Below are 26,617 nucleotides of genomic sequence, written 5' to 3'. Positions count from 1 at the left end.
AAGAATACCAATGCAGTGACACTGAACTCACTGCAGGACCACCCCAAAGAATACCAATGTAGAGACACTAAACTCACTGCCGGACCACCTCAAAGAATACCAATGCAGAGACACTGAACTCACTGCAGAACCACCTCAGAAAGATTACCAATGCAGTGACACTGAACTCACTGCAGGACCACCTCAGAAAGAATACCAATGCAGTGACACTGAACTCACTGCAGGACCACCTCAGAAAGAATGCAAATGCAGAGACACTGATCTCACTGCAGGACCACCTCAAAGAATACCAATGCAGTGACACTGAACTCACTGCAGGACCACCTCAGAAAGAATACCAATGCAGTGACACTGAACTCACTGCAGGACCACCTCAAAGAATACCAATGCAGTGACACTGAACTCACTGCAGGACCACCTCAAAGAATACCAATGCAGAGACACTGAACTCACTGCAGGACCACCTCAAAGAATACCAATGCAGTGACACTGAACTCACTGCAGGACCACCTCAAAGAATACCAATGCAGTGACACTGAACTCACTGCAGGACCACCTCAAAGAATACCAATGCAGAGACACTGAACTCACTGCAGGACCACCTCAAAGAATACCAATGCAGAGACACTGAACTCACTGCAGGACCACCTCAAAGAATACCAATGCAGAGACACTGAACTCACTGCAGGACCACCTCAAAGAATACCAATGCAGAGACACTGAACTCACTGCAGGACCAGCTCAAAGAATACCAATTCAGTGACACCGAACTCACTGCAGGACCACCTCAAAGAATACCAATGCAGAGACACTGAACTCACTGCAGGACCACCTCAAAGAATACCAATGCAGAGACACTGAACTCACTGCAGGACCACCTCAAAAATACCAATGCAGAGACACTGAACTCACTGCAGGACCACCTCAAAGAATACCAATGCAGTGACACTGAACTCACTGCAGGACCACCTCAAAGAATACCAATGCAGAGACACTGAACTCACTGCAGGACCACCTCAAAGAATACCAATGCAGAGACACTGAACTCACTGCAGGACCACCTCAAAGAATACCAATGCAGAGACACTGAACTCACTGCAGGACCACCTCAGAAAGAATACCAATGCAGTGACGCTGAACTCACTGCAGGACCACCTCAAAGAATACCAATGCAGTGACACTGAACTCACTGCAGGACCACCTCAAAGAATACCAATGCAGAGACACTAAACTCACTGCCGGACCACCTCAAAGAATACCAATGCAGAGACACTAAACTCACTGCCGGACACCCTCAAAGAATACCAATGCAGAGACACTGAACTCACTGCAGGACCACCTCAAAGAATACCAATGCAGAGACACTGAACTCACTGCAGGACCACCTCAAAGAATACCAATGCAGTGACACTGAACTCACTGCAGGACCACCTCAAAGAATACCAATGCAGAGACACTGAACTCACTGCAGGAACACCTCAAAGAATACCAATGCAGTGACACTGAACTCACTGCAGGACCACCTCAAAGAATACCAATGCAGTGACACTGAACTCACTGCAGGACCACCTCAAAGAATACCAATGCCGAGACACTGAACTCACTGCAGGACCACCTCAAAGAATACCAATGCAGTGACACTGAACTCACTGCAGGACCACCTCAAAGAATACCAATGCAGAGACACTGAACTCACTGCAGGTCCACCTCAAAGAATACCAATGCAGAGACACTAAACTCACTGCCGGACCACCTCAAAAAGAATACCAATGCAGTGACACTGAACTCACTGCAGGACCACCTCAAAGAATACCAATGCAGTGACACTGAACTCACTGCAGGACCACCTCAAAGAATACCAATGCAGTGACACTGAACTCACTGCAGGACCACCTCAAAGAATACCAATGCAGTTCAGGCTCAAGCGTGTTGGCAACGTGTTGGTGGTGGGCAGAGCACTGAGGCAGGCCTGCCTTTACTCAGGGCATGGAACAGGGAGTAGGTTTACATCCCTAGCCTGGTGTTAAAGTGCCACAGCTCCCACTTCCCAATCCTTCCCATACGTCAACAACCATGCTTTACCTGGCAGCGACTCCCCTGGCAGCCAGGGGCCGGCTGGCAAAGTTGGCATAGCGCAGCGCCCTCTTGTTCTCCATTTTATCCAAGATGTTCTTCCTCAAGACTCTGGCCAGGCTGAGCTCCCCGTTGCAAACCAGATGGAAAACAAGGTCCATGAGCTGCTTCAGAATGTCATCCGTCAACTCCACCAGGCTGGGAAAGAGACAAGAGAACCAAGAGATGGCCGCGGAGGGGACGGAAGAGTGGGGAGTAAAGAGGAGAGAGAAGAGTTCGAAGGGGAGAGAAGAGGGGAAAGAATAGTACAGCGAGGAGGTATGAAAGGTTTGCAGAAGGGAAGGGGAGAAAGGTGCAGAGGGAATGGAAGAGAAGATCACAGAGAGGAAGGATGAAAAGAGTCCAGAAGGGAGAGAACAGCACAGGAGGGAGAAAAGGGTGAACAGTGGAGAGCAGGGTGGATAGAGGGGTGCACAGTGGATACAGGGGTACAGAGAGGAAATGAGAGAAGGGTGCAAAGGAGAAGTGAGAAGATTCAGAGAGAAAGGGTTCGTTGGGGGGGAAGAGTGCAGAAGAGAAGGGGGCAAGGGAGGAAATGGGACACAAGAAGGGGAGAAAAAGGGTGCAGAGAGAAGGGTTGAAAACGCAGGCAGGACAAAGGCGCAGAGGGGAAGGGATGGAAGGGATAGAAGGGTGAAGAGGAGACAGAAGGGATACAGAGGGAGGGAGAGATGGGACAGAGGGGTGCAAAGGGAAGTCAGGGATGCAAGGGAGGTGGGCAGAGGGGGGAGATAGTGTTCAGAGGGGCAGAGGGGAGAGGATAAGGCCGGAGGGAAGAGAGACAAGTGTTGGAGTGTCGAGAGTGGGTGCAGGACGGTAGTAGAAAGCAGAGCAGATTAAGAAGTGAGGTTGGGGCGAGGCAGACAAGAGGAGATGAAAACCAAAAAACATGTTACTGTCTGCTTCACATTGTGAGGTGCTGTCTACTGCAGTTTTCAAGTCATCACAAGCCTGTCCTGGGCCCGCCCTTTAATTAAGGAAACGAGCACCTTGGAAGGATTCCCAGCCCAAGCGTTTTCGCAGCAAGTTAGACTCCAGGGTTAAAACATGGGATTGCAGGGTCGCAGCTGTAGGCGCGACTGATGGGGGGCTCCAGGCCAATTACTAGGAAGGTCGTGTTGGTTGAGTTCTGGGGTGCAGCCTGGACACCACCACCTACAGCTCTCCATTATACAATCTTACACATCAGCAGGCATTACTGTTGTGAGTGTGAGAACGTGCTAGAGAGGGCAGCACAGCAGCCCTTCGTCTAGGAGGGAACTCTGTGAAAGTGGGCGCTGGAAGAACAGGCCGCAGCAACCAGCACATTCCACCACTTACACACGACGGCAGACGGGGGTAGTGAAAGTGGAGGGACGAGTATTGCACCACTGCCTCCGGTTCACGCGCCACTGCCTCTCGTTCACGCGCCACTGCCTCTCGTTCACGCGCCACTGCCTCCCGTTCCACGCGCCACTGCCTCCCGTTCCACGCGCCTCTGCCTGCCGTTCGACGCGCCTCTGCCTGCCGTTCGACGCGCCTCTGCCTGCCGTTCCACGCACCACTGCCCCCCGTTTCACGCACCACTGCCTCTCGTTCCCCCACCACTGCCTCTCGTTCCCCGCGCTTTACTGTCTCTTCTGCCTGCAACGTTAGGGGGACTTTAAAAAGAATACTGGACAGAATCCCAGGCATGCTGTAACAGGGTCTGCCAGTGGTAGGTTGGCAGGGTGTGGGGATTGGTAGGTTGGGAGTGTGTGGGGAGTGGTAGATTGGGAGAGTGGGTGTGGGGAGTGGTGGGTTGAGCGTGTGGGGAGTGGTGGGTTGAGCGTGTGGGCAGTGGTAGGTTTGGAGAGTGTGGGGATTGGTAGGTTGGGAGTGTGTGGGGAGTGGTAGGTTGGGAGATTGTAGGTGTTGGCAGTGGTGGGTTGGGAGAGCGTGGGTGTGGATAGCAGTATGTTGGGAGAGTGTGTGTGTTGAGAGTAGTAGGTTGGGAGAGAGTGGGTGTGGGGAGTAGTAGGTTGGGAGAGTGTGGGGTGGGAAATAGTAGGTTGGGAGAATGTGGGCAGTAGTAGGTTGGGGGTGTGGGGAGTGGTAGGTTGGGAGTGTGTGGTGAGTGGTAGGTTGGGAGACTTGGTGTTGGCAGTGGTGGGTTGGGAGAGCGTGGGTGTGGATAGCAGTACGTTGGGAGAGTGTGTGTGTTGAGAGTAGTAGGTTGAGAGAGAGTGGGTGTGGGGAGTAGGTTGGGAGAGTGTGGGTGTGGGGAGTAGTAGGTTGGGGGTGTGGGGAGTGGTAGGTTGGGAGGGTGTGGGGAGTGGTAGGTTGGGAGGGTGTGGGGAGTAGTAGGTTGGGGGGAGTGTGGGGATTGATAGGCTGTGAGGGTGTGGTGTAGGTTGGAAGACTGGGTGTGGGTGGTGATAGGTTGGGGGTGTGGGGAGCAGTAGGTTGGGATAGAGTGGGAGTGGTGGGTTGTGAGTGTGGGGAGTGGTAGGTTAGGAGCGTGTGGGGAGTGGTAGGTTGGGAGACAGTGTAGGGAGTGGTAGGTTGGGTGGGTTTGTGGACTAGTAGATTGGGAGAGTGTGGATAGCAGTACGTTGGGAGAGTGTGTGTGTTGAGAGTAGTAGGTTGGGAGAGTGTGGGTGTGGGAGTAGTAGATTGGGAGAGTGTGGGGAGTGGTAGGTTGGGAGGGTGTGGGGAGTAGTAGGTTGGGAGTGTGTGGGTAGCAGTAGGTTGGGAGGGTGTGGGGACTGGTAGGTTGGGGGGAGTGTGGGGATTGATAGGCTGTGAGGGTGTGGTGTAGGTTGGAAGACTGGGTGTGGGTGGTGATAGGTTGGGGGTGTGGGGAGCAGTAGGTTGGGATAGAGTGGGAGTGGTGGGTTGTGAGTGTGGGGAGTGGTAGGTTAGGAGCGTGTGGGGAGTGGTAGGTTGGGAGACAGTGTAGGGAGTGGTAGGTTGGGTGGGTTTGTGGACTAGTAGATTGGGAGAGTGTGGATAGCAGTACGTTGGGAGTGTGTGTGTGTTGAGAGTAGTAGGTTGGGAGAGTGTGGGAGTGGGAGTAGTAGATTGGGAGAGTGTGGGGAGTAGTAGGTTGGGAGTAGTAGGTTGGGAGGGTGTGAGGAGTGGAAGGTTGGGAGGGTGTGTGGAGTAGTAGGTTGGGAGAGGGTCGGTGTGGGGAGTAGTAGGTTGGGAGAGTGGGTGTGGGGAGTAGTAAGTTGGGAGAGTGGGTGTGGGGAGTAGTAAGTTGGGAGATTGGGTGTGGGGAGTAGTAGGTTGGGAGAGTGTGGGGATTGGTAGGTTGTGAGGGTGTGGGGAGTAGTAGGTTGAATAAGTGTGGGGAGTGGTGGGTTGTGAGTGTGGGGAGTGTTAGGTTGGGAGACTGGGTGTGGGAAGTAGTAGGTTGGGAGAGCATGGGTGTGGGGAGTGGTGGGTTGGGAGAGTGTGGGGAGTGGTAGGTTGGGAAGGTGTGGGCAGTGGTGAGTTGGGAGAACATGGGTGTAGGGATTGGTAGGTTGGGAGGCTGGGTGCAGGGAGTGGTAGGTTGGGAGTGTGTGTGGACTAGTAGGTTTGGAGTGTGGATAGCAGTACGTTGGGAGTGTGTGTGTTGAGAGTAGTAGGTTGGGGGAGAGTGGGGAGTAGTAGGTTGGGGGAGAGTGGGGAGTAGTAAGTTGGGGGAGAGTGTGGAGTAGTAGGTTGGGAGAGTGTGGGGAGTAGTAGTTTGGGGGGATTGGTAGGTTGGGAGGGTGTGGGGAGCAGTAGGTTGGGAGAGTGTGGGGATTGGTAGGTTGGGAGAGTGGGTGTGGTGAGTGGTAGCTTGGGAGAGTGTGGGGATTGATAGGTTGGGAGGGTGTGGGGAGTAGTAGGTTGGGAGAGTGCGGGTAGTGGTAGGTTGGGAGAGTGTGGGTGTGGTAGGTTAGGAGAGTGTGGGTGTGGGGATTGGTAGGCTGGGAGAGTGTGGGTGTGGTAGGTTGGGAGAGTGTGGGTGTGGTAGGTTGGAAGAGTGTGGGGATTGGTAGGTTGGAAGAGTGTGGGGATTGGTAGGTTGGAAGAGTGTGGGGATTGGTAGGTTGTGAGAGAGTGGGGAGTGGTAGGTTGGAAGAATGTGGAGAGTGGTAGGTTGGGGAGTGGAAGATTGGGAGATTGGGAGAGTGGGTGTGGGGAGTGACTGATTGGGAGTGTGGGCAGTGGTAGGTTGGGAGTGTGTGGGGATTGGTAGGGTGGGAGTGGAAGGTTGGGAGAGTGTGGGGTGGGTTGGGAGTGTGTGGGGAGTGGTAGGTTGGGAGATTGTGGGTGTGGGAAGTGGGGTTGGGAGAGCGTGGGTGTGGGGAGTAGTAGGTTGGGAGAGTGTGGAGACTGGTAGGTTGGGAGAGTGTGGGGAGTGGTGGGTTGGGAGAGTGTGGGTGTTGGGAGTAGTAGGTTGGGAGAGTGTGGAGACTGGTAGGTTGGGAGAGTGTGGGGAGTGGTGGGTTGGAGGGTGTGGGGAGTGGTGGGTTGGGAGAGCGTGGGTGTGGGGAGTGGTGGGTTGGGAGAGTGTGGGTAGTGGTGGGTTGGGAGAGTGTGGGTGTGGTCGGTTGGTAGAGTGTGGGGAGTGGTAGGTTGGGAGTGTGTGGGGATTGGTAGGTTGGGAGAGAGTGGGGAGTGGTAGGTTGGGAGAGTGGGTATGGGGAGTGGTAGATTGGGAGAGTGGGTGTGGGGAGTGGTGGGTTGAGCGTGTTGGCAGTGATAGGTTTGGAGAGTGTGGGTATTGGTAGGTTGGGAGTGTGTGGGGGTGGTAGGTTGGGAGATTGTAGGTGTGGGGAGTGGTGGGTTGGGAGAGTGTGGGTGTGGGGAGTAGTAGGTTTGGAGGGTGTGGGGAGTGGTAGGTTGGTAGAGCGTGGGTGTGGGGAGTAGTAGTTTGGGAGAGAGTGGAGACTGATAGGTTGGGGAAACTGGAAATCCAAACTCTAACACGTGCGAGGTATAAGACTGCCTACAGATAGAAAGGAAGGTTATACCGGTTGGCTACATCTGTGGCTGCAGCATTTATGCCGAAATGTCTGTGCCGCGCTTCTGGCGCAGTAATGCAGGTGAAAGAAATCATGCACAAAATTACCGAAGTGAGAGTGAATGGAGGAAGCCAGAGGGGCACGGAAAAATAGGCACTTACCAGAGTTCGTCCACTACCCGGACCAACACAAAGAAGGTGTTCTTGCTGACCCGCTTCTTGAAGGTATCCGGGAAAGGGCAGAACTTCTCATACGTGGCAGCAGGTTAAGTAATAACAATGAGACACACGTTTTGGATCCTGTACTGCCCTGCTGTTTTACAGACTGCCTGTTCCCTCTGACCACCTTCTTTAAGGTTAACACGTCATGGTCAGTCACATTGAGGCTCAAACTTCTTTGGTGCATTAAGACAGTTTAGCGCCACAAATTGCTCCACTCACAGGCATAAAGATGAACTCTGCAGTTTTTACTCGCTTTTATACTTTGTGACGCATCCTCAACCATGCCCCACTGGCATCCAAACAAACCCACTGCTGAGTTAATGCTTCTGCCCCAAGTCCTAAGTACATTATGCTTTACTCATTCCCTCGATCATCAACCTCACAAATGGAAGGCGTGCCCGCTGCCAAACACCCAGACAGTCATTATCATAAGTTAACCATATACTGGCTGACCAAAGTACCTGCAGTGTACAACATGGTGATATTCTGCTAAAAGAGTTGGAATGTGTCAGACACACGAACCTAGGCATGGCCCTTAGAAAGTACCTACATTTTCTCACATACTGACTGACATAACTGGGCACAACTAACTGCATACAGACAATGCCATACAATGGTCCCCAGTCGGGGCACTACCGCCTCCCCTCCCCCCCATGGTGAGTTTGGGTTATGTGAGCGCCAAACCCCTTCATGGAGGTGACAGACCATTCCAACTTGCATCTTTCTCTTCTGGCTCATCTGTGCAGGGGGTGAGGCATGAAAGTCCTCTCCACCAAGGGAAAGAGTTTCATGCCTCACCCCCTGCATGGATGAGACACAAGTGCAAGATGCAAGTTGGAATTGTGCATTTCACGAACACAAGCTGGCAGACTGCGCCAGTGTTGGGCTAACCAAGAATAAAGGCCGAGGACTGTACAGGCCAGGCAGTGCTTAATTTGAGCCAGAGGTTTATGGTGCTCGGCACCGACACCTAATTGTCAAACCCTGCGCTGTAACAGTCTGCCACAAGGTAGCACTGTCTGACTAATTCAGGGATGACCATAAACAGTTAACTATTAATTCAATATACATTAAACATGACTAGCACCTGCCGCCCAAGCCATTCTTATAGCGGGGGGTTGTAGTCTGAATTATCAAACTTGTAGGAGTGTGACGGTTAGTAGTTGTGTTGTTACTGTCATTGGTAGCATAGCAGGGGCAATGTGCGGTGCAAGCTGCAGCGGCCTCCTGAAGAGAACCCAGGCACTTATTTTTATTATTATTTACATGCATGGTGGTGGCTGCTCACAGAACCTTGCTCACAAAATCTGCACACTTTGAGAAGGGTGGCTGTTGCACCCTACTCCTGAAGAGATCGATATAACCGATCAGTACCATGGCCAGCCTACCTCACACAGCGAGTCCAATAACACTCCTCTAGCAGTGCAAGAAGTATGGCAGCCGGTGCACCATCCCCCTCCACTTGCTGCAACAGCATCAATACTCCCTTCCTTGCAGCCTTGCGAGGTGGCAACCATGGGCTGTGTTGAAGCAGGTGACCTAGCCCCATCATTCAAAAGGCATCTAACTCTTTAAACTGTAGTCCCCAGTGTCAGCCAGAAGATGGCAGCAGCGGGCCATGTCTGACAGATCGTCTGTCGGTTTCTAAATAACAAGACTCCTCTGGCTGTAGTCCCACATGTTGGCCAGCAGATGGAAGCCGCGGACCATGTCTGGCGCTCAGATTACTGCCCACCTCTCACAGCATCCAGACTCGTTCCTCTCGGCGCAGGCCCACGTGTTGGGCAGGAGCAGCAATTGACGGGGTGATTTTCCTCAGACTTCAACTTACACTGGAATAACCCGAACGACCATGCAGTGAACTGCCTTAAATCCTTCCTATCAGACCACGATCTGGTCCAATTCTGTGACAGTCCCACCCACAACAAGGGACACACTGGATCTGATCGTATGTAAAATGAATGACATCACGTTGGAATCCATTATCCCCTGCGATTGGTCAGACGACTACAGCATCATCTTCCTCATCAACATGGAGGTGACCCCGAAGAGAGATCAACCCAAGAAAATAAAATAATGGAAAAGGAATCTCTGAAACGTTAATCCTAACGACTTATCAACCCGAAGTGACACTGACTTGACTCCTCAGTTAGGCATGGTAGATGTACATGACCTCATAGTTCTATAATACCTCTATTATAGAAGTCCTTGATACTATTGCCCCCTTCAACATTTCAACTTCAAACATTTCCACTAAAAGCTCCAAACCGTGGCTCAATGACCACCTAAACTCTGAAAGACGCAATCTAAGATTAGCAGAAAGAATTTGGAGATCCGTACCATCCACTGAACACCTAAGATCAGTGAGGAACACTTACAACAGGAAAATCAAAAATTAAAAGGCCGCCTTCTTTGGAACTCAGCTTAACCAAGCCAAAAATCGACACCAAAAACTTTTTGAAACCGTCAAGCAACAACCGCTTAATGCCCCAAACCTGCTGGCTCCTGGAGACATCACTCCTCCAAACTGTGAGGAATTGGCCTCATTCTTCTTGGGGGAAACAAAAACGACCTACAATCAAAGAGGAACTACTTCCAGCTACTGGGCATGCTTTTCCACTCACCTCCCGGGTCACAGATCAGCTTGGTACAGACTACGGATACCAGAGTCCTCGCCTCAGACGTCTTGCTGACAGGCACCAGGAGTATGGACTATTGGCACCAGAGTCCTCTCCTCACACTATAGACATCCTGCTGACAGGTACCTAAAGTACGGAACAATGGACACCAGAGTCCTCTCCTCAGACCACAGAAATTCCGCTGACAGGTACCAAGACTACAGACACCAGAGCCCTCTCCTCACACTACTGACATCCTGCTGACAGGCACCAGGAGTACGGACACCAGAGTCCTCTCCTTAGACCACAGATGTCCTGCTGACAGGCACCAGGAGTATGGAATATGGACACCAGAGTCCTCTCCTCAGACCACAGATATCCTGCTGATAGGTACCAAGAGTACAGACACCAGAGCCCTCTCCTCACACTACAGACGTCCTGCTGACAGGCACAAGGAGTACGGACACCAGAGTCCTCTCCTCAGACCACAGATGTTCTGCTGAAAGATACCTGGAGTACGGACTCCAGACACCAGATTCCTCTCCTCAGACCACAGAGGTCCTGCTGACAGGCACCTGGAGTGTGGGCACCAGAGTCCTCTCCTCTGGCCACAGATGCTCTGACAGGTACCTGGAGTACGAACACCAGACAACAGAGTCCTCTCCTCAGACCACAGACGTCCTGCTGAAAGGTACCAGGAGTACGGACTCCAGACACCAGAGTCCTATCCTCAGTTCACAGCTGTCCTCCTGACAGTTATCTGGAGTACGGACTATGGACACCAGAGTCCTCTTCATACCACAGATGCTCTGATGACAGGCACCTGGAGAACGGACTATGAACACTTGAGTCATCTTCCTGGACCACAGATATTCTGTTGACAGGTAACCAGGGTACGAATTACAGACACCAGAATCCATCCGCGATACACAAATGTTATGCTGACACATAACTCGAGTAGGAACAATGGACAACCGACTCCTCTTCTGGGTTCACCAATTTTCTCCTTACACATACCTGGAGTACAGAATACAGACACCCAAGCCCTCTCCTGGCTCCACATATGTTCTGCTGACATATCGCCACTGATTTTAGAATTTGTGAGATATCGATTGTGTTGCCACTGACTTGCTTGCACTGTTTGCACTCAGCTGGAGGGATTCGGGAGCAACAAGGGGGGCCGCCATTTTGAGGGTTAGTGGAACAGTTCTTTTGAGGCTAGAGATTTAAGAGGCACGCCCTAAGGCAAGCCCGTCCGCGCTCGGACCGGGCTCAGGGCCAGTCCCCCTGGCCGTCTTACTCCAAACATCATGACTTACACCAGGGAGGACCATCATGGATTGGATCCAGGAGGGGGAATCTTAGGGTGCCCCTGTATCCCCTTAGAGGCAATGACCAACCGTCCTAGAAGTATTTGCTCCAAATGCTGTTTACATTTCCCATACATTTTGGACCTTCCTGCCACCGGCCCCAATATTAAGCCAGGAAGGATGGCTAACTTAGCTGACCCACCTCCCCTCAGATGTGTACTACTGAATGCCAGATCATTGATTAAACATAGCACTGAGTGTGCGTTGCTTATTGAGTTGTTAGGGACGCTACTTGAAGAAGGATTATGTTCAGACTCCTAATTTCCATCTTGAGGCCCAATCCGACCCAGATACTATTACTCTGGAGCAAGTGATAGGGGACCGGTGAACTGAAGCAGCTGGTTGAAGTGCCAGCACATATCAAAGGGCATACGCTGGATGGTATTTATTCCAATTATCCAAATCTGGCTTACACCCCGGTACTCCCATTGGTGTGGTTCGATCATAGTGCCATTTAGTCAAAGGGCTATCAACCTAGATCAGAACCCACAAGGAAGATTGATTGGAAAGAGTCTGGAATAAGGTATACTGCGAAGAATTAGTGGAGGCATTAAAGAAAACCATGCGCCCTCTTCCTTTAGAGGTGGACGAAGCTACCTCTGCGTACACGAAATGGATAGACGCAGCATGCAATAAATTAGCCCCGGTAAAAAAGTGGACCTCTAAACGGGCCCATTCATCAGTCCCCTGGTATTTGGATGAATTAAGAATCCAAATACCAGGCGAGCGAGTAGAAGGGTTATGGAGGACAGGTTATAAAAACATGGATAAAGAAAGCTACAAGCAAAGCCTTAGACTGTATAAGGAATTACTGTTGGAAACCAAAAAAAAGTTCCTAGCAGAACACATTTCTCAAGCAAAATCTAATCCCAAAAAGAGCCAAAGTTGTCCAGAACTCTGCGAAAAACTGGCCGACTTCTCCCAACATAAGGTGGAATCTATCCTTTCTTCAGTTACACTAGCCCAAAAAGGGGAAAGGGTGGTGCCACGAACAATGGAATCAAACAGATCCTACCCCACACCGGTTTTAGACAAATTCTCTCTGCTAGATACCCCAGACTCGATTAAACATTTGAGCTCCATTCAATCCAGGTCCCCTATGGATCCAGTTATAGGGTTAGCTCTCACATTCCTGTTTAACGCCATATTTACATCGGGCAAATTTCCCAGAAATTGGAAGAAGGCTTCTATACTTCCCCAATTAAAAAACCAACCCTTGACCCCAAGGACCCAAACAACTACAGGCCAATTTCATGACTTCCGCTTCCTGCAAAAATCACTGAAAAAGCTATGAATACCCAGCTCAGTACTTTTCTCCGAACTATAATCTACTCGACCCATCTCAATACGGGTTTAGAGCAACACACAGCACCGAGCTGGCGTTAATCAAATCAATAGAGGAAGTGAGGGAGGCTTGGATAGTGGAGGAAAGGCAATTCTGATTTTGTTAGACTTGTCAGCAGCCTTTGACACGGTCCATCATGAAGTTCTGATAAACCAGCTGTCTGAAGCAGGGGTACAAGGAAACAAAAAAAACAAAGCTAATACAGCACACCCTCAATACTTATTAATGATCCAAATACAGTATAGGATAAGTTCTGAATGAAACAATATTTCAATGCTGAAGTAAACACCAGTTAATCCGTACAATCTAATAAGGCGTCTGGCACACAAGGAGTGATCCAAAACGGTCATCTGTTGATTTGTCAAGTTCTTTTATTATTTATCTTAAACAGTTTTCCCAGCGCACAGACTTGCCGACACGTGTTTCGTCTATCTTAGACTTGATCAAAGCGAATTGGGAAAGTCGTCACAATGTGGTCCGATGCGAATATATCATAAGTCGTAATCTATTTATTACAAAGGCCAATATCGTATAGATAACAGGAAAGTCCAAATGAAAAAATAGTGAGTCCAAATGGGTCTTCCAAAAGGGTCCGTACTACCGTATAACCTGATGGGTATGGAGACCGATAAGGTCCGATAAAGTATCACGTACGGAAATGTAAAGTCGCGGATTGGGTTTTACGGAAATAAACAAGCTGTTAAGTCCTGATTCACAAATGTGGCAACAATGGCAAAAACAGTCAATTCAATATGGGGGCATGTCCATGATAAGTATGCCACCTCGAAAAAGCAGTATCCGTCCAGCGACGCCTCACGAGTTGCAGCTACCTGTAATACGGGGTACAAGGACCTGCATGGAGTTTTCTGCAGTCTTTCCTCTCAGAAAGAACGCAAACTGTGGAATTGGACAACCACAGGTCAAAGCCGTTTTCTCTTCCGTGTGGGGTGCCACAGGGCTCATCTTTAAGCCGGACGCTCTTTAACGTGTACGTGATATCTTTGGCAGGCTTGATAAGATCCTATGGCTTCCAATTTACTTCACATGCGGATGACACTCAAATAGTGATGTCACTTAGAGACGGGGAAGAGAAGGAAACAGGGGCTCGCTTCCACGATTGTATGAAAGCTCTCTCAGGTTGGATGTTGTCCAATTGCCTAAAACTAAACTCAGGCAAAACAGAGGTCATCATGTTTGAGAATAACCCTAACTAAAGGACGCCAGACTGGTGGCCAGAAGATCTGGGTATCTGCCCCGCTCCAACCAGGAAAGTAAAAAACCTGGGGGTGATAGTGGACAATAAGCTTACGTTTTGCGATCACGCAAGTTTGGTGATCTCAGCTTGTTTCCTAATACTCAGAATCATAAGGAAAGGAATATGCTACTTACCAGTATGCATCTGTTCTTGGCATGTAGAGCTGCAGAGTCACACACTGGGGATAAGATCGCCATCTGGTGTTGGGCTCGGATGATTGCAGGTTGTTGTTGTCTTCGGAAGAAGCCTTTGGTCACGAGATTGGTGACTCCTCCCCTGGACAACAGTGCGCATGGGCATCCACTCCATCGTCAGATTGTTTTTTCGCCATGATGGGAAAAGATGGAGTGTATAGGAATGAAAGAAAGGATGTCCATGTGCAATGTCTAAGTAAGACAGATGCTGGAACAGATACAGGTCCCGGGGAGGCGGGCGGGCGTGTGTGACTCTGCAGCTCTACATGCCAAGAACAGATGCATACTGGTAAGTAGCATATTCCGTTCGAGGCATATGAGCTCAGATCACACACTGAGGATAGATTATATAGCAGTGCTTCCCCTTAGCGGTGGTCGCCTGTATCCGTTGCAGCAGTTTGAAATAAAGTTTTTAGGACAGCCTGGCCCACTGAGGCCTGTTGTTTGGCTTGCACATCAACACAGTAGTGTTTAGTGAAGGTATGCGTGGTAGACCACGTGGCTGCCTTGCAAATGTCTTCTAAGGGAATGTTACCTAAGAAGGCCATAGAAGCCCCTATTTTACGCGTGGAGTGCGCCCTAGGGGGAACTGTAAGTGTACGTTTAGCCTTTTGGTAGCATATTTGGATGCATTTAACTATCCACCGGGCTATACCGGATTTGGAGATGGGATTGCCTTTATGTGGTGGTGCGAAGGCAACAAAGAGTTGTTTTGTCTTTCGAAAAGGTTTTGTCCTGTCGATGTAATAAAGCAAGGCTCTTTTGACATCTAAGGTATGTAGGGCCCTTTCAGCTACGGAGTCTGGGTTTGGGAAAAAGACTGGTAGCTCTACTGATTGGTTAAGGTGGAAAGGGGAAATCACTTTTGGAAGAAATTTAGGGTTTGTCCTAAGAACCACTTTGTTACGGTGTAGTTGTAAGAAAGGTTCCTGTAGTGTAAGGGCTTGTATTTCACTTACTCTTCCTAGGGAAGTGATTGCGATAAGGAAAGCTACCTTCCATGTTCGGAATTGTAATTCACATTTGTGCATAGGTTCAAATGGGGGACCCATAAGTCTTGTTAGAACCACATTGAGATTCCACACTGGGGAAGGTGGTAATCTTGGGGGAAGAATTCTTTTGAGACCTTCCATAAACGCTTTGATGGCTGGTACCTTAAAAAGGGAAAGGTGTTGCCTATTTTGCAAGTAGGCTGCCAAGGCTGCTAGGTGTAAACGTATAGAGGAATACGCTAGATTGCATCTTTGCAAGTGTAGTAGATAGCAAATGATGCTTTGGATGGAAGCATCCAATGGATGTATGTCATTATTAGCGCAGTAGATGGCAAATCGTTTCCATTTTGCGGCATAACATGCTCTAGTAGTAGGTCGTCTGGCTTCCTTTATGATATTCATACAGTCTGGAGGGAGATTGAGGTATCCGAACTCTAAGACCTCAGGAGCCAGATCGCTAGGTTCAGTGTTTGAGGATCTGGGTGTCTGATTTCTCCATGGTTCTGGGTTAATAGATCCGGGGAGAGGCGTAGCCTTTGATGTGGAACTAAAGATAGTTCCAGAAGTGTGGTGAACCACGGTTGACGTGCCCAAGTGGGAGCTACCAGTATTAGTGTTAGCGACTGTTGTTTCAGTTTGCGTACCACAAATGGAACTAGTGGGAGAGGCGGAAAAACGTACGCAATTCTGCCTGACCAGTTCATCCATAGGGCATTGCCCTTCGACTGTGGGTGTGGAAACCTGGCGGCGAAGGTTGGGCATTTTGTGTTTTCGGGAGTGGCGAACAGGTCTATGTCTGGTTGTCCCCATTTTTGGAAGAAGGGGAGTAGAACCTTGGGGTGTAATTCCCATTCGTGGATCTGCTGTGTGTGGCGACTTAGGAGGTCGGCCACCTGATTGTGGATTCCTGGGAGATGTTCTGCTAACAGGTAGATGTTTTGGGGAATTGCCCATCTCCAGATCTGCTGTGCCAGTTGGGACAGTTGGAGAGAATGTGTCCCTCCCTGTTTCTGTATATAATACATTGTCGTCATGTTGTCTGTGCGTATGAGGACAGTTTTGTTCTTTAGGTGTACCTGAAAGGATTTTAGTGCTAGGAACACTGCTAAGAGTTCCAGGTGGTTGATGTGGAGCAGTTTTTGTTGACTGGTCCATCTGCCCTGAGTGGTATGGTGAAGGAGGTGGGCTCCCCACCCTGTGAGAGATGCGTCGGTAGTTAGCACAACTTGTGGAAGAGGCTCTAAGAACGGCCGCCCTTTGGACAGGTTGATGGTGTTCCACCATTTCAGTGAGCGAAGTGAGCGACTGTCCACCAACACCAGATCGGTAAGTTGTCCGTGAGCTTGGTTCCACTGTTGTGCTAGACATTCCTGTAAGGGACGCATTTGAAGTTGTGCGTGTGGGACTATGGAGATGCATGACGCCATCATGCCTAGGAGCTGCATGAACACTCTTGCTGGAAGAGATGGATGAGTTTGAAATTGAGAGATGAGACTTTGTATACTGGCTATCCTGGCAGTGCTGGGATAAGCAATGGCTTTGGATGTATCTATGGTTGCTCCTAGATACTGATGTAAGTGGGAAGGCTGTAGATGGGATTTGAGGTAGTTGATAGTGAATCCCAAATTGTGGAGGGTTTGAATAGTGCGATGAGTGTGGAGAATGCATTTTTGGTGAGTATTGGCTTTTATGAGCCAATCGTCCAGATAGGGGAAGACATGGATCTGTTGTCTTCTGAGGTGCGCTGCCACGACTGCTAAGCACTTGGTGAACACTCTGGGTGCTGTTGTTACTCCGAATGGGAGAACTGTAAATTGATAGTGTTGCCCATCTACCACAAATCGTAGATATTTTCTGTGAGCGGGATGCATAGGGATGTGAAAGTACGCGTCCTTGAGGTCCAATGTGGCAAGGAAGTCTCCCTGTTGTAATAGTGGGAGGACTTGTTGGAGGGTGGTCATATGAAAATGATCCGAATGTATATACTGGTTTAGTAGTCTGAGATCCAGTATGGGCCTTAATGTTTTGTCCTTTTTGGGAATGAGGAAGTATAGAGAATATACCCCTGTTCCCTGATGTTGAAGAGGGACTGGTTCTATTGCATGTTTTTTTAGCAGGGATTGAACTTCTTGTTTGAGGAGAGAGAGATGATGTGAGGACATTGGACGTTGTTTGGGTGGTATGTTTGGGGGGGATTGTATGAGTTCGAGGCAGTAGCCAGACTGGATAATTTGTCTTACCCACCTGTCTGTGGTGATGGAAGTCCAGACAGGTAGGAATTGTTGGAGCCGCCCCCCGACCGGAGTGGAATGGTCTGGGGGGAGTGGTGGCAAGTCACTGTTTGGTGGCTGGGGAGGTGCGGGTGTTGTTGTTGTTGCCCCGCCCTCGACCTTTGTTATTGTTTCCCCTATAACCACCTCGGAAATATCCTCTGTTAGGGGATGTTTGTCCAGAATTTTTAAAGGTGGACGTGGTCTCAGTTCCCGCGTTTTTGGAGCCTCCTCTATAAAAGGAGCGACGAAAGGAACCCCGGGTTTGAGGAGACTGCAGTGCTCCCATAGACTTGGCAGTCTCATTATCCTTCTTCATTTTTTCTAATGCAGTGTCCACTGCAGGGCTAAATAGCTGCTCTTGGTTGAAAGGTTGAGCTAGAATTGCGGTTTGAACCTCCGGTTTAAAACCGGAAATACGGAGCCAGGCATGTCGTCTGAGTAAGACGCTAGTATTGACCGCCCTAGAAGCAGTGTCTGCCGCATCTAAGGCGCATTTAATGGAGGCATTAGATATTAATTTGCCTTCTTGAATGAGGTCAGTGGCCTGGGATTTAAAGGGTTCAGGCAGATGTTGCATAAGGTCCTCAAGTTGGTCATAATGCGCCCTATCATACCGGGCTAACAGGGCCTGGGTATTGGCAATACGCCAGTGGTTCGCCGCCTGTGCGGCGACTCGTTTGCCTGAGGCCTCTAAAAGCTTAGACTCCTTGTCCGGGGGAGGCGTTTCTCCAGTTGTCTGTGAGTTAACACGCTTCCTGGCATTTGATACGACCAAGGAGACTAAAGGGAGCTGGGCTTTAATGTATGCAGGGTCCTGCGGGGCTGGTCGGTACTTTTTTTTCGATGCGTGGGTTGAGAACCCTAGCTCTAACAGGGTCTTTAAAGACTTCAGTGGCATGCTTTATAACCCCTTTAATCATGGGCAGTATGTGAACAGTTTTTTGTGACTGCTCAAAAGTATCGAGGAGAAAGTCCTCTTCAAGGGCGTCCGTGTGCATTGTGACGCCATGGAATGTTGCTGCCCTATTTATTAGTTGGCCAAACCCCAAATGGTCATCAGGAGGGGAGGGCTTGGAGGGGTAGGTAGTGGGGTCAGGCATGTCAGGCATTGGATAAGACCAGTCATCTACTGGTGCTGTGTCTGGGAACGTAAAAGGGTCGTTTGGATCAACAGGATCATTAAATAAATCAGGGTCCGCCCCTCCCCCTAAGTCATCATTATCATCCTGTGGAGGAGGTGAATGATAGGGAGATGGTAAAGGTAAAGGTAAAGGAGGAGGAGGAGGGGGGGACGGGTTAGGAGGTAATACAGGAGAGGAAGGACGAAGTGGTGAAGTAGCACAGTCCTTCTTCCGTATGGGAGCTGGAGGTGGTGTGATGTCCAGCTTCCGTTTCTTGTATGGGACGGCAGTCACATGTCCGGTTTCGGGATTGATGTAGATCCGCTTTTGAGTAGGATCTGGGCGAAAAAGTTCATCCGGCTACGAAGGTGGTGGCGGTGATGGCCGTTTCGGGTCTTTATGAACTTTTTTCGGTGTGGACGTAGTTTTCGGTGCCGATGGATTTTTCGGTGCCGACGGATTTTTCGGTGCCGACGGAGTTTTCGGTGCCGACGGAGTTTTCGGCGCCGATGGATTTTTCGGCGCCGATGGATTTTTCGGTGCCGATGGAATTTTCGGTGCCGAGGGACTTTTGGGCATCGATGTGGAAGAACGTTTCGGTGCCGGTGGAGACTTCGGTGCCGAGGAACGTTTCGGTGCCGAAGGAGATTTCGGTCTTGAAGCCTGTTTCGGTGCCGACAGTGGAGTTTTCGGTGCCGAAGGTGTTATAGGTACAATAACATGAGGTTTGCTCGAGCCCGAGCCACCTACAGGCTTAGATGTCTTCGGAGCCGGGCCCGAGGGCGGGGCTTCTGAAGAGGATTTCCGGTCGCGACTGGGCCCAGCTGGCGGAGTCTTGACCAATGTCTTTTTGGATGGGGCAGGGGCAGGGGGGCTTTATCACTTGCACTTCTAAGGCCTGGAATGATCTCCCGTTCCATTTAAGGAACTCAGTAGATCTCCTCTCCTTCAGAAAAGGGCTGAAAACTTGGCCGTTCACACAGTAACACCATCCAATATTGATAACCAGCAGGTAGTGCTCAGCGCCTGGACACCCCAGGATAACTGTGCGCTCTAGAAGTTCAAATAACATAATATATACATGGAGTACAGTCACCAGACTCCTTTTCTTGGACCACACATGTTCTGCTAACTGGTACATGCATTATGGACTAGAGACACCAATGTCCCCTCCTTAGTTCACAGGTGCTCTGCTGACACATGCCTGGAGTACAAACAATGGACACCGGAGTCGTCTTTGATTCACAGACGTTCTGCTGACAGGTACCTGGATTATGGATAGAGTCCTCTCCGTGGTCCACAGATGCTCTTCTAACACGTACCTAGAGTACAGACTATAGACACCAGAGTCCTCTTTTTGTTCCACAGATATTCTGCAGACATATACGTGGAGTATGAACACCAGACACCTCTTTTTGGTCCACACAAGCCCTGCTCACTTGTACCTGGAATTCAGACTATGGACCAGTCCTTACCCTGGTCCATAGATGCTGTGCTGATATGTACCTAGACTATAAACTGATTATAAACTACGGACACTAAGAAGAGCATCCCACGCATGGTTTTTAATTTCTTAAAGAAAGCTGGTTCATCATCCAATTCTCACGCAGATATTCTGCTGAAACGTAGCTGCAGTAAAGATTATGGACAGCCGAGTCTTCTTCCTGGTCCACAGATGCTCTGCTTACATATCTGGAGTACGGACACCACAGACCTCTGCTTGGTCCACAGTTGTTCCACTGACCGGTACCTGGAGAAGGGGCTACAGATAGAGTCTTCACCATGGTCCACAGATGTTCTGCTGATATGGACCTGGAGGATGAACTACAGATACCTGCGTCCTCTTCCTGGTCCACAGATGCTCTGCTTACATACCTGGAGTACAGACACCACAGACCTCTGCTATGTCCACAGTTGTTCTACTGAGCCGACCTGGAGAATGGGCTAAAATTAGAGTCCTCGTCCAGGTCCACAGAAGTTCTGCTGACAGGTACCTGGAGTACAGACTATGGACACCCGAGTCCTGTCTCAGGTCCACCATGTTCAGCTGAGTAGTACCTGGAGCATAGCCGAAGTTGAGTTGGGACAGAAGGGTGCATGTGGTCAACCAGAGAGAAATGAAGAGTACGAGCGCAGTTTGTACAGCAAAGTGAACTTTTTCTCAACCCTACCCCTGGATTTAATCAAAAGCCACTTACTTGAAAGATATCCCAAAGTAGAGAGTACATGTGTACACTGATCACCACAGGAACCTACAGTACTGAGAGCTATAGACCAGCTGCAATGCGCTGTAGCCAATTAGAGCAAAGCAGCAGATTGCATAACTGCCCACATGTACAGAATAGGGCCCGGTGCCATTATTACCGATGCACAGCTGGGAACTGGCGTCACTGCTGCAATAAACATGCTGGATGTCTTGTCGGGGAGCCAGTAAGATGCATAAAGTGGGAAGATAAGAGCCCCCGCCCCGTGTACAGTCCTCAGCACCACGCAGCAGGTCTGGCTGAAGTAACCCTGAACCATCCCCTCAGTCACCTGCAAAAGGATATCTATACTGCAGCTTCTGGATCAGCTCTCCTGGAGAAATGAAAGTGCGGTAAGTCGTCAGGAAGGCTTCACAATATAGGACCAGATCTAGGCGAGAAAGAAAAGACAGTCGGACAGGTGAATCAGAGTACAAGGCTCCTATCCAGCACAATATGCCAACTTGTTTCTGTGCCAACAGACGCAGCAGGGGAAGAGATTATCAACAGATGTATGTCAGTGCTAACCTTTAATATGAAAACTCTCAGCCACCCCATTCCTCAAGCAGCCCTTGCACAGGGGCCTTACCTTTGCGATCAGTCTCTGTAGCATGGACTAGCAGGATGTCTCCAGATCCACCGCGTACATCGGGGCCATCGTCGCCCTGTAATAAAGTGGTTAGCGTTAGAAGGGTCTCATACGTGCATCGCTCGTTCATAGAGTGATTTTACTATTACCACCTAACAGGTCTCCCACTCGGTCTTTGCTCTTACACTACCAGTACTACCAACCACGTCTCCAGCTTGGACACAGCTCACTCACTACTAATACTATCTGACAACCTGAACAGGTGCTCTCCCAGAAATACGGCCACTTCTTGTCTGTCCTTCACTTCTTAATTTCCTAGGTCCAAAGCACTCTTCTTGATTTACCCTCATGCCCCTTCCCCCCACACCAAAGCATTACCCTTTCGCACTGATATCAAAACTCCAATTACACTTGTCCACCTTTTCTTTTCGATAAATACATGGCTTCCTAATATCCTACACAGAATCCTATCTGTTCAAACCAGTGCACTTCCGGGAAAAACATTTCAATAAAAAAATGTAATTGAAGAACCTTTTCACTGAAAAAGAAATCCAAACTGATAGTTTTAATTTAAATTATGACAAAGGAAAGTATGGATTAAAATTTAGGATTAGCTTCGGGTTTGCAGTTGGGGACAAGCTTGCAGAAATTGGCAGGGCGACGGTGAAAAGAAGGATTAAAGATACTGTAAGGGGCAACGATTGGGGAATGAGGGAGGTTTTTTAAAAGTTAGAGTTTGGGACAATGTCAGTGTTAGGGAGAAAACAACGCTAAGGTTCAAGGTGACAACTGGGCTAACAGGAAGGGTCACTTTAGAGATAGAGCAAAGGGTTGGCTTAGAGTCAGGTACTAATTAAGGCAAGATCTAGGATGTGTAGCGATCTTGGTGAAAATAGGATTAAAGAACAGGGTGTGAGTAAGGACAGGGTTAGTTTAGGTATTGGTTTAAAATGAGGGTTAGGCTTTGAAATGAGGCTTGGGTAGTGTTAGACTAGGATCAACAGTAAGAGATAGGACAGGGGTTAGGGGCAACCTTACAATTAATTCAGAGTCTGGGGATATGTAACTACACTGAGGATTAAGGTTTGGGTAGAATGTAGTAACAAGGAAAGAGTCAAGACAGGCTTAATTTAGGAATACGGATGAACTAAAGCTAAGGGAAAGAGCTGTGCTTAGAACAGATGCTAAAAGTCAGACTTTTGATTGAGGCAAGAGTTATGGTAAGGTTTAGCACCAAGGTCTCAATGCGGATCTAGCTTGTTAAGCGCAAGGTTCAAGGTAAGAGCTGGGGATAAGGATAAGGTTTTGTTCATTTAGCGTTAGGCAAATACTGAGGTTTGGGGTAAAATTAGATCTTTAGTTCCTGCTTTAAAAAAAAGTTTCGAAAAATGTACAAAGACATTTCAAATGGGGGAGCCATACCACTGGAAATCAATATACTTCAAAGAGAACGCTTTCAGACAAACAGTTTTCACTGAAGTAGCAATGTCATTGCAAGGTAAAGCCAACAACGTATTGACTGAAATGGTTCACAACAGAAGCCGGAAGGACTCTGATCCGATTACACACCTTGAAGAGTTCGAAGGTCTGTTCGACTGGCGGCTCTGACAGGATATCAGGCAGACCGGATTTAACAAGGATGCGCGTAGACCTACAGCAGCCCCATCGCAGCGCAGCACCTCTAGCCAGGGGCTCCTGATGGAGTTCATGGTCACTATGTCTGGTTAATAGAAGTGAATTAACCCTAAGCATCCTGCTGCTTTCTAAATATCTCATGGTTGAAGAGAATATTCTGTTTCTGTAGCCACAGAGTCATTGGTAATAGATGTCTCAGAAAAAGCTGATTGGACTTATGAAAAAACTTTGTTCTATCACTGTAAAACATTGAGCACACTAAACGTCTAGGATGTGCACGCCCTTTCCGTGAAGGGCTCCGATTGAGGGAAGAAGATGTGGAGCGGAGTGGTTTGCTTCATGTGGAAAGGTGACGCAACCTTTGGCAAAACTTGAGGTTGGTCCGAGGATGACCCCATCTTTGTGAACCTGAATGAAGGATTCCTGTACTGTAAAAACTTGTCTGAGAGATGTATTACTAGATAACTCACCTACCAAGAGGGAAACTGAAGGTCACAGGAGTATAGACGTTTGAAAAGTGGACTTATGAGCCATCATGTGAGAACTACAGTAAGGTTTGTGAGAAAGTGCCATCTTTCTTGCATAGTATGCCCCCACTTTTTGCTGAATTGCTGATGTACTTTGACTGAGTGTGCCCTGCGCTCCTGCCAATCAGGTACCTAGGGCCTATGTTCCTTCCCTAAAACCACATGAAGCCTAAACCGAATTGGCATCTATGGCCACATGTCAGCTCCTGGTAAATGGTACCCTAGGTACCCAGGGCCTTGTGACCAGAGAAGGCCCCTGATGGCTGCAGCACTTATTGTGCCACCCTTAGAGGCCCTGTACCCTGACACCCACACACTGCCTTTGCAGGCTGAGTGTCTTGGTGCAGAACAAAACAGAGTCGACATGGCACACATCCCTGTGTGCCATGTCCACAACACACACTGCCCTGGCATACCTCAGTCAGCCCTCTAGCTGGGTGCCGTATGCCAGTGTTGTGGGTACAGGTGCATGACCCCTGTACCCCTACAGTACCCAGGTCCATTCCTCTGCACTGTAAGTGCAGTGCTGCCATTAAGAGTATATGGTGCTGGGAGGTCGTCAACACGAACTCCACAGCACCATGATGGCAACACTCAAGACTTTAGTTTGGGATCAAATTTCTCATCACATTAAACCAACACTGATGCCAGTGTGGGATTTAATGTACAATGCACGACAGAGGACAACTTAGAGTTGCCCCCTGAACCTAACCTACAATCCACGTCCTGTCTGAGGGGCTGCCTAGGCTGCCACACAGCAGACATGTTGCTGGACCCCTGGGTAGAGAGCCATCCACTCTCCTGGGCCTGCAACAATGCACATCCTGGGCGAGGTGCTAGGTCTCCTCCCCCAGGATGAGCAGGGGAAGCTTCAAAGGCATGTCACCTTTGTGAGCTTCTCCAGGCCACTTGCTGTACTCAGCAACTGGCCCCCACCGGTTCTGACCCCCACTCTGGCGGGAAGCCTGGCGTGTGCCAGCCTCTGCCAACCCCACCCCTCAGGTGGGGGAGGCGAGGTGAAGCACATCTCCGGGCTCTCGCCATCTTGAAGATGGGGAGCCCTGCCCAATCAGGACTAGGCTACTGCCCCCCTCCCACAGGAGAGTGGCAGGATAGGGGGTGTACCCACCCCAGGGAAGGGACCCATTGGTCCCTGCCCTTTACCTACCTGTAACGCCCCTAAATTCACCCTGAACCTTCCTTCCTCAGATCCAGATACCGAAACAAGCAAGAAGATCAAGAAACCAGAAGACCTGCCGTGCAGCTGCTAACAAGAGGAATACACCAACTGATTTGGCCCCAGTCCTACAGGCCTGTCGACCCTCGAACCTGCTCCTGCTAAACCCCGGCGTCTCCAGTGGTCAGCAACCTCAAAAACCCCGGAGGACCTGACTGCCTTGTGACTCTTAAAGACTAGGACTCCCACGAGCAGTGGTTCTGCTCAAAGCAAGTAACAAGCACCTGGTGCCAACCGGGGGCCGCAAATCCTGCACACATTGCACCCGCCAAGCCTGGCCTGTGCCGGAGAGGACAAAAACCACAAGGACGTTCCCCCGGCGACTGTGACCCCAAATCCAGCACCCAAGGACCCACCTCGCCGCTCCTGACGACGCCTGCAGCCTCAGAACCGGGGACCCCTCCAACCACGACCAGCAGAGTGTGAGATTTCCCGACGCCAAAAGGCACCCCTGCACCCTGTGCCCATCTCCTGGAAGCCTACCTATCCTCCAACTACCCAACTTACCTCTCGAAGTGGTGGTCGCACCTGAGCTTGCAGCCTTTGTTCGTCCTTGAGCTTCTCCATTGAAATCCATTGAGTGCCCGACGGCTCAAAAGCACCCTGCTCCCAGCCGCCCGAGTGCCCCTGGGAGTGCAACATCTATCCTAATCTACTTCCCCTGAGTAAGTGACCAGGAGCCCAGCTCCCACAGCCGTGTGGCCTGCTTGCCAGCAGCCACCAACCAAAGGCACCCTGCCCGCCATAGGATAACATTGGGCCTAACTCTCTGCAACCGGCTGCCCCCGTGCCGCTGAGGGTGTAACAACTGTACCTACCTGACCCTGGGAGACCCCTGAGTCTATGCCCAGAACCTTAACTCTGCAAGTCGAGTACTTACCCAAAAGCCGATAACTCACTTTTCTTCCATAGGGTAACATTGACTGGTTTCACTTGGAAATTCTTCTAAGTGTCGAGTTTTGAAACTTTAAAATATTCACTAAATATCAGCCGAACTAAAACGAAATTACTCACCTGCCATCAGGAGGGATCCCAGTGCTGGATCTTGGTGCCCAGCACTGACCCTGAAAAGTAATTACAACCGTACTTACCAATGACTTGATTTTCCTCCATAGGATAACATTGCCTGGTTTTTGCCAGAAATTCTTCTAATTATCGATTTTTCAAACTTACAAATATTCCTTAAAAATCACCTGTGTAACAAAAACTATTTCTTTCAACTGTTTACAGGAAATGCATCAGGGTTGAATCCAGGATCCAACCCAGAGTAAGAAAATCATTCGTAAAGTAACTGAAATTGCATTTACTTAAAAAGTCCCATTGAGCTCAATGTTATAATTGTGTTTGAATTGTGTTGCCTATTGCAACAACTGTAACTACTGTGTTCAAAAGTCTATTGCCTATTGAAAGTATTTAACTAAAGCATCTCATTCTGAGAAAGTATATTTTGATACCTATTGTTGGTTCTAAAATAAAACAACCATATATTTTTATATACAAACCATTGGCCTAGAGTTCAGTTCTTGAGTGTGTGAGACCATTTGCTGACTGAGTGTGTACTACAAATGCTTTACACTGTCCTCTGATACTGCCTTACTGCTCGACCAAGCTACCACTTTAGAGACTAAGTGTGAGAAAGTGCCATCTTTCTTGCATGGTATGCCCCCACTTTTTGCTAAATTGCTGAATGAACTTCGATTGAGTGTACCCTGGGTTCCTGCCAATCAGGTGCCCAGGGCCTATGTTCCTTCCTTAAACCACACAAACTCCAAATTGGCAAACCCTAGCCACATGTCAGCCCCTAGTAAATGGTACCCTAGGTACCCAGGGCCTTGTGGCCAGGGAAGGCCTCTAAGGGCTGCAGCACTCATTGTGCCACCCTCAGAGGCCCTGTACCCTTACA

At 49.5% G+C, this 26,617-nt stretch overlaps 1 protein-coding gene across 3 annotated transcripts in view; it reads right to left on the bottom strand.

Moving 5' to 3' along the window:
- RAPGEF1 (Rap guanine nucleotide exchange factor 1) overlaps positions 1-26,617 on the bottom strand; it is a 703,893-nt gene that overhangs the window by 141,407 nt on the left and 535,869 nt on the right. For all 3 annotated transcript variants that reach the window (XM_085613927.1, XM_085613929.1, XM_085613930.1), the window contains 4 exons: positions 21,316-21,391; positions 21,033-21,117; positions 7,256-7,348; positions 2,083-2,271 (listed from right to left, as the gene is read on the bottom strand). In XM_085613927.1, coding sequence (XP_085470053.1) covers positions 2,083-2,271; positions 7,256-7,348; positions 21,033-21,117; positions 21,316-21,391 — 443 coding nt within the window. The remainder of the gene's footprint in view (positions 1-2,082; positions 2,272-7,255; positions 7,349-21,032; positions 21,118-21,315; positions 21,392-26,617) is intronic.

Source organism: Triturus cristatus, chromosome 1_2 (assembly GCF_964204655.1).
Source record: "Triturus cristatus chromosome 1_2, aTriCri1.1, whole genome shotgun sequence".
In the NCBI taxonomy this organism is placed as follows: domain Eukaryota; kingdom Metazoa; phylum Chordata; class Amphibia; order Caudata; family Salamandridae; genus Triturus; species Triturus cristatus.
The sequence above is the reverse complement of the archived record's forward strand: the minus strand, read 5'-3'. Positions and strand labels throughout refer to the sequence as shown.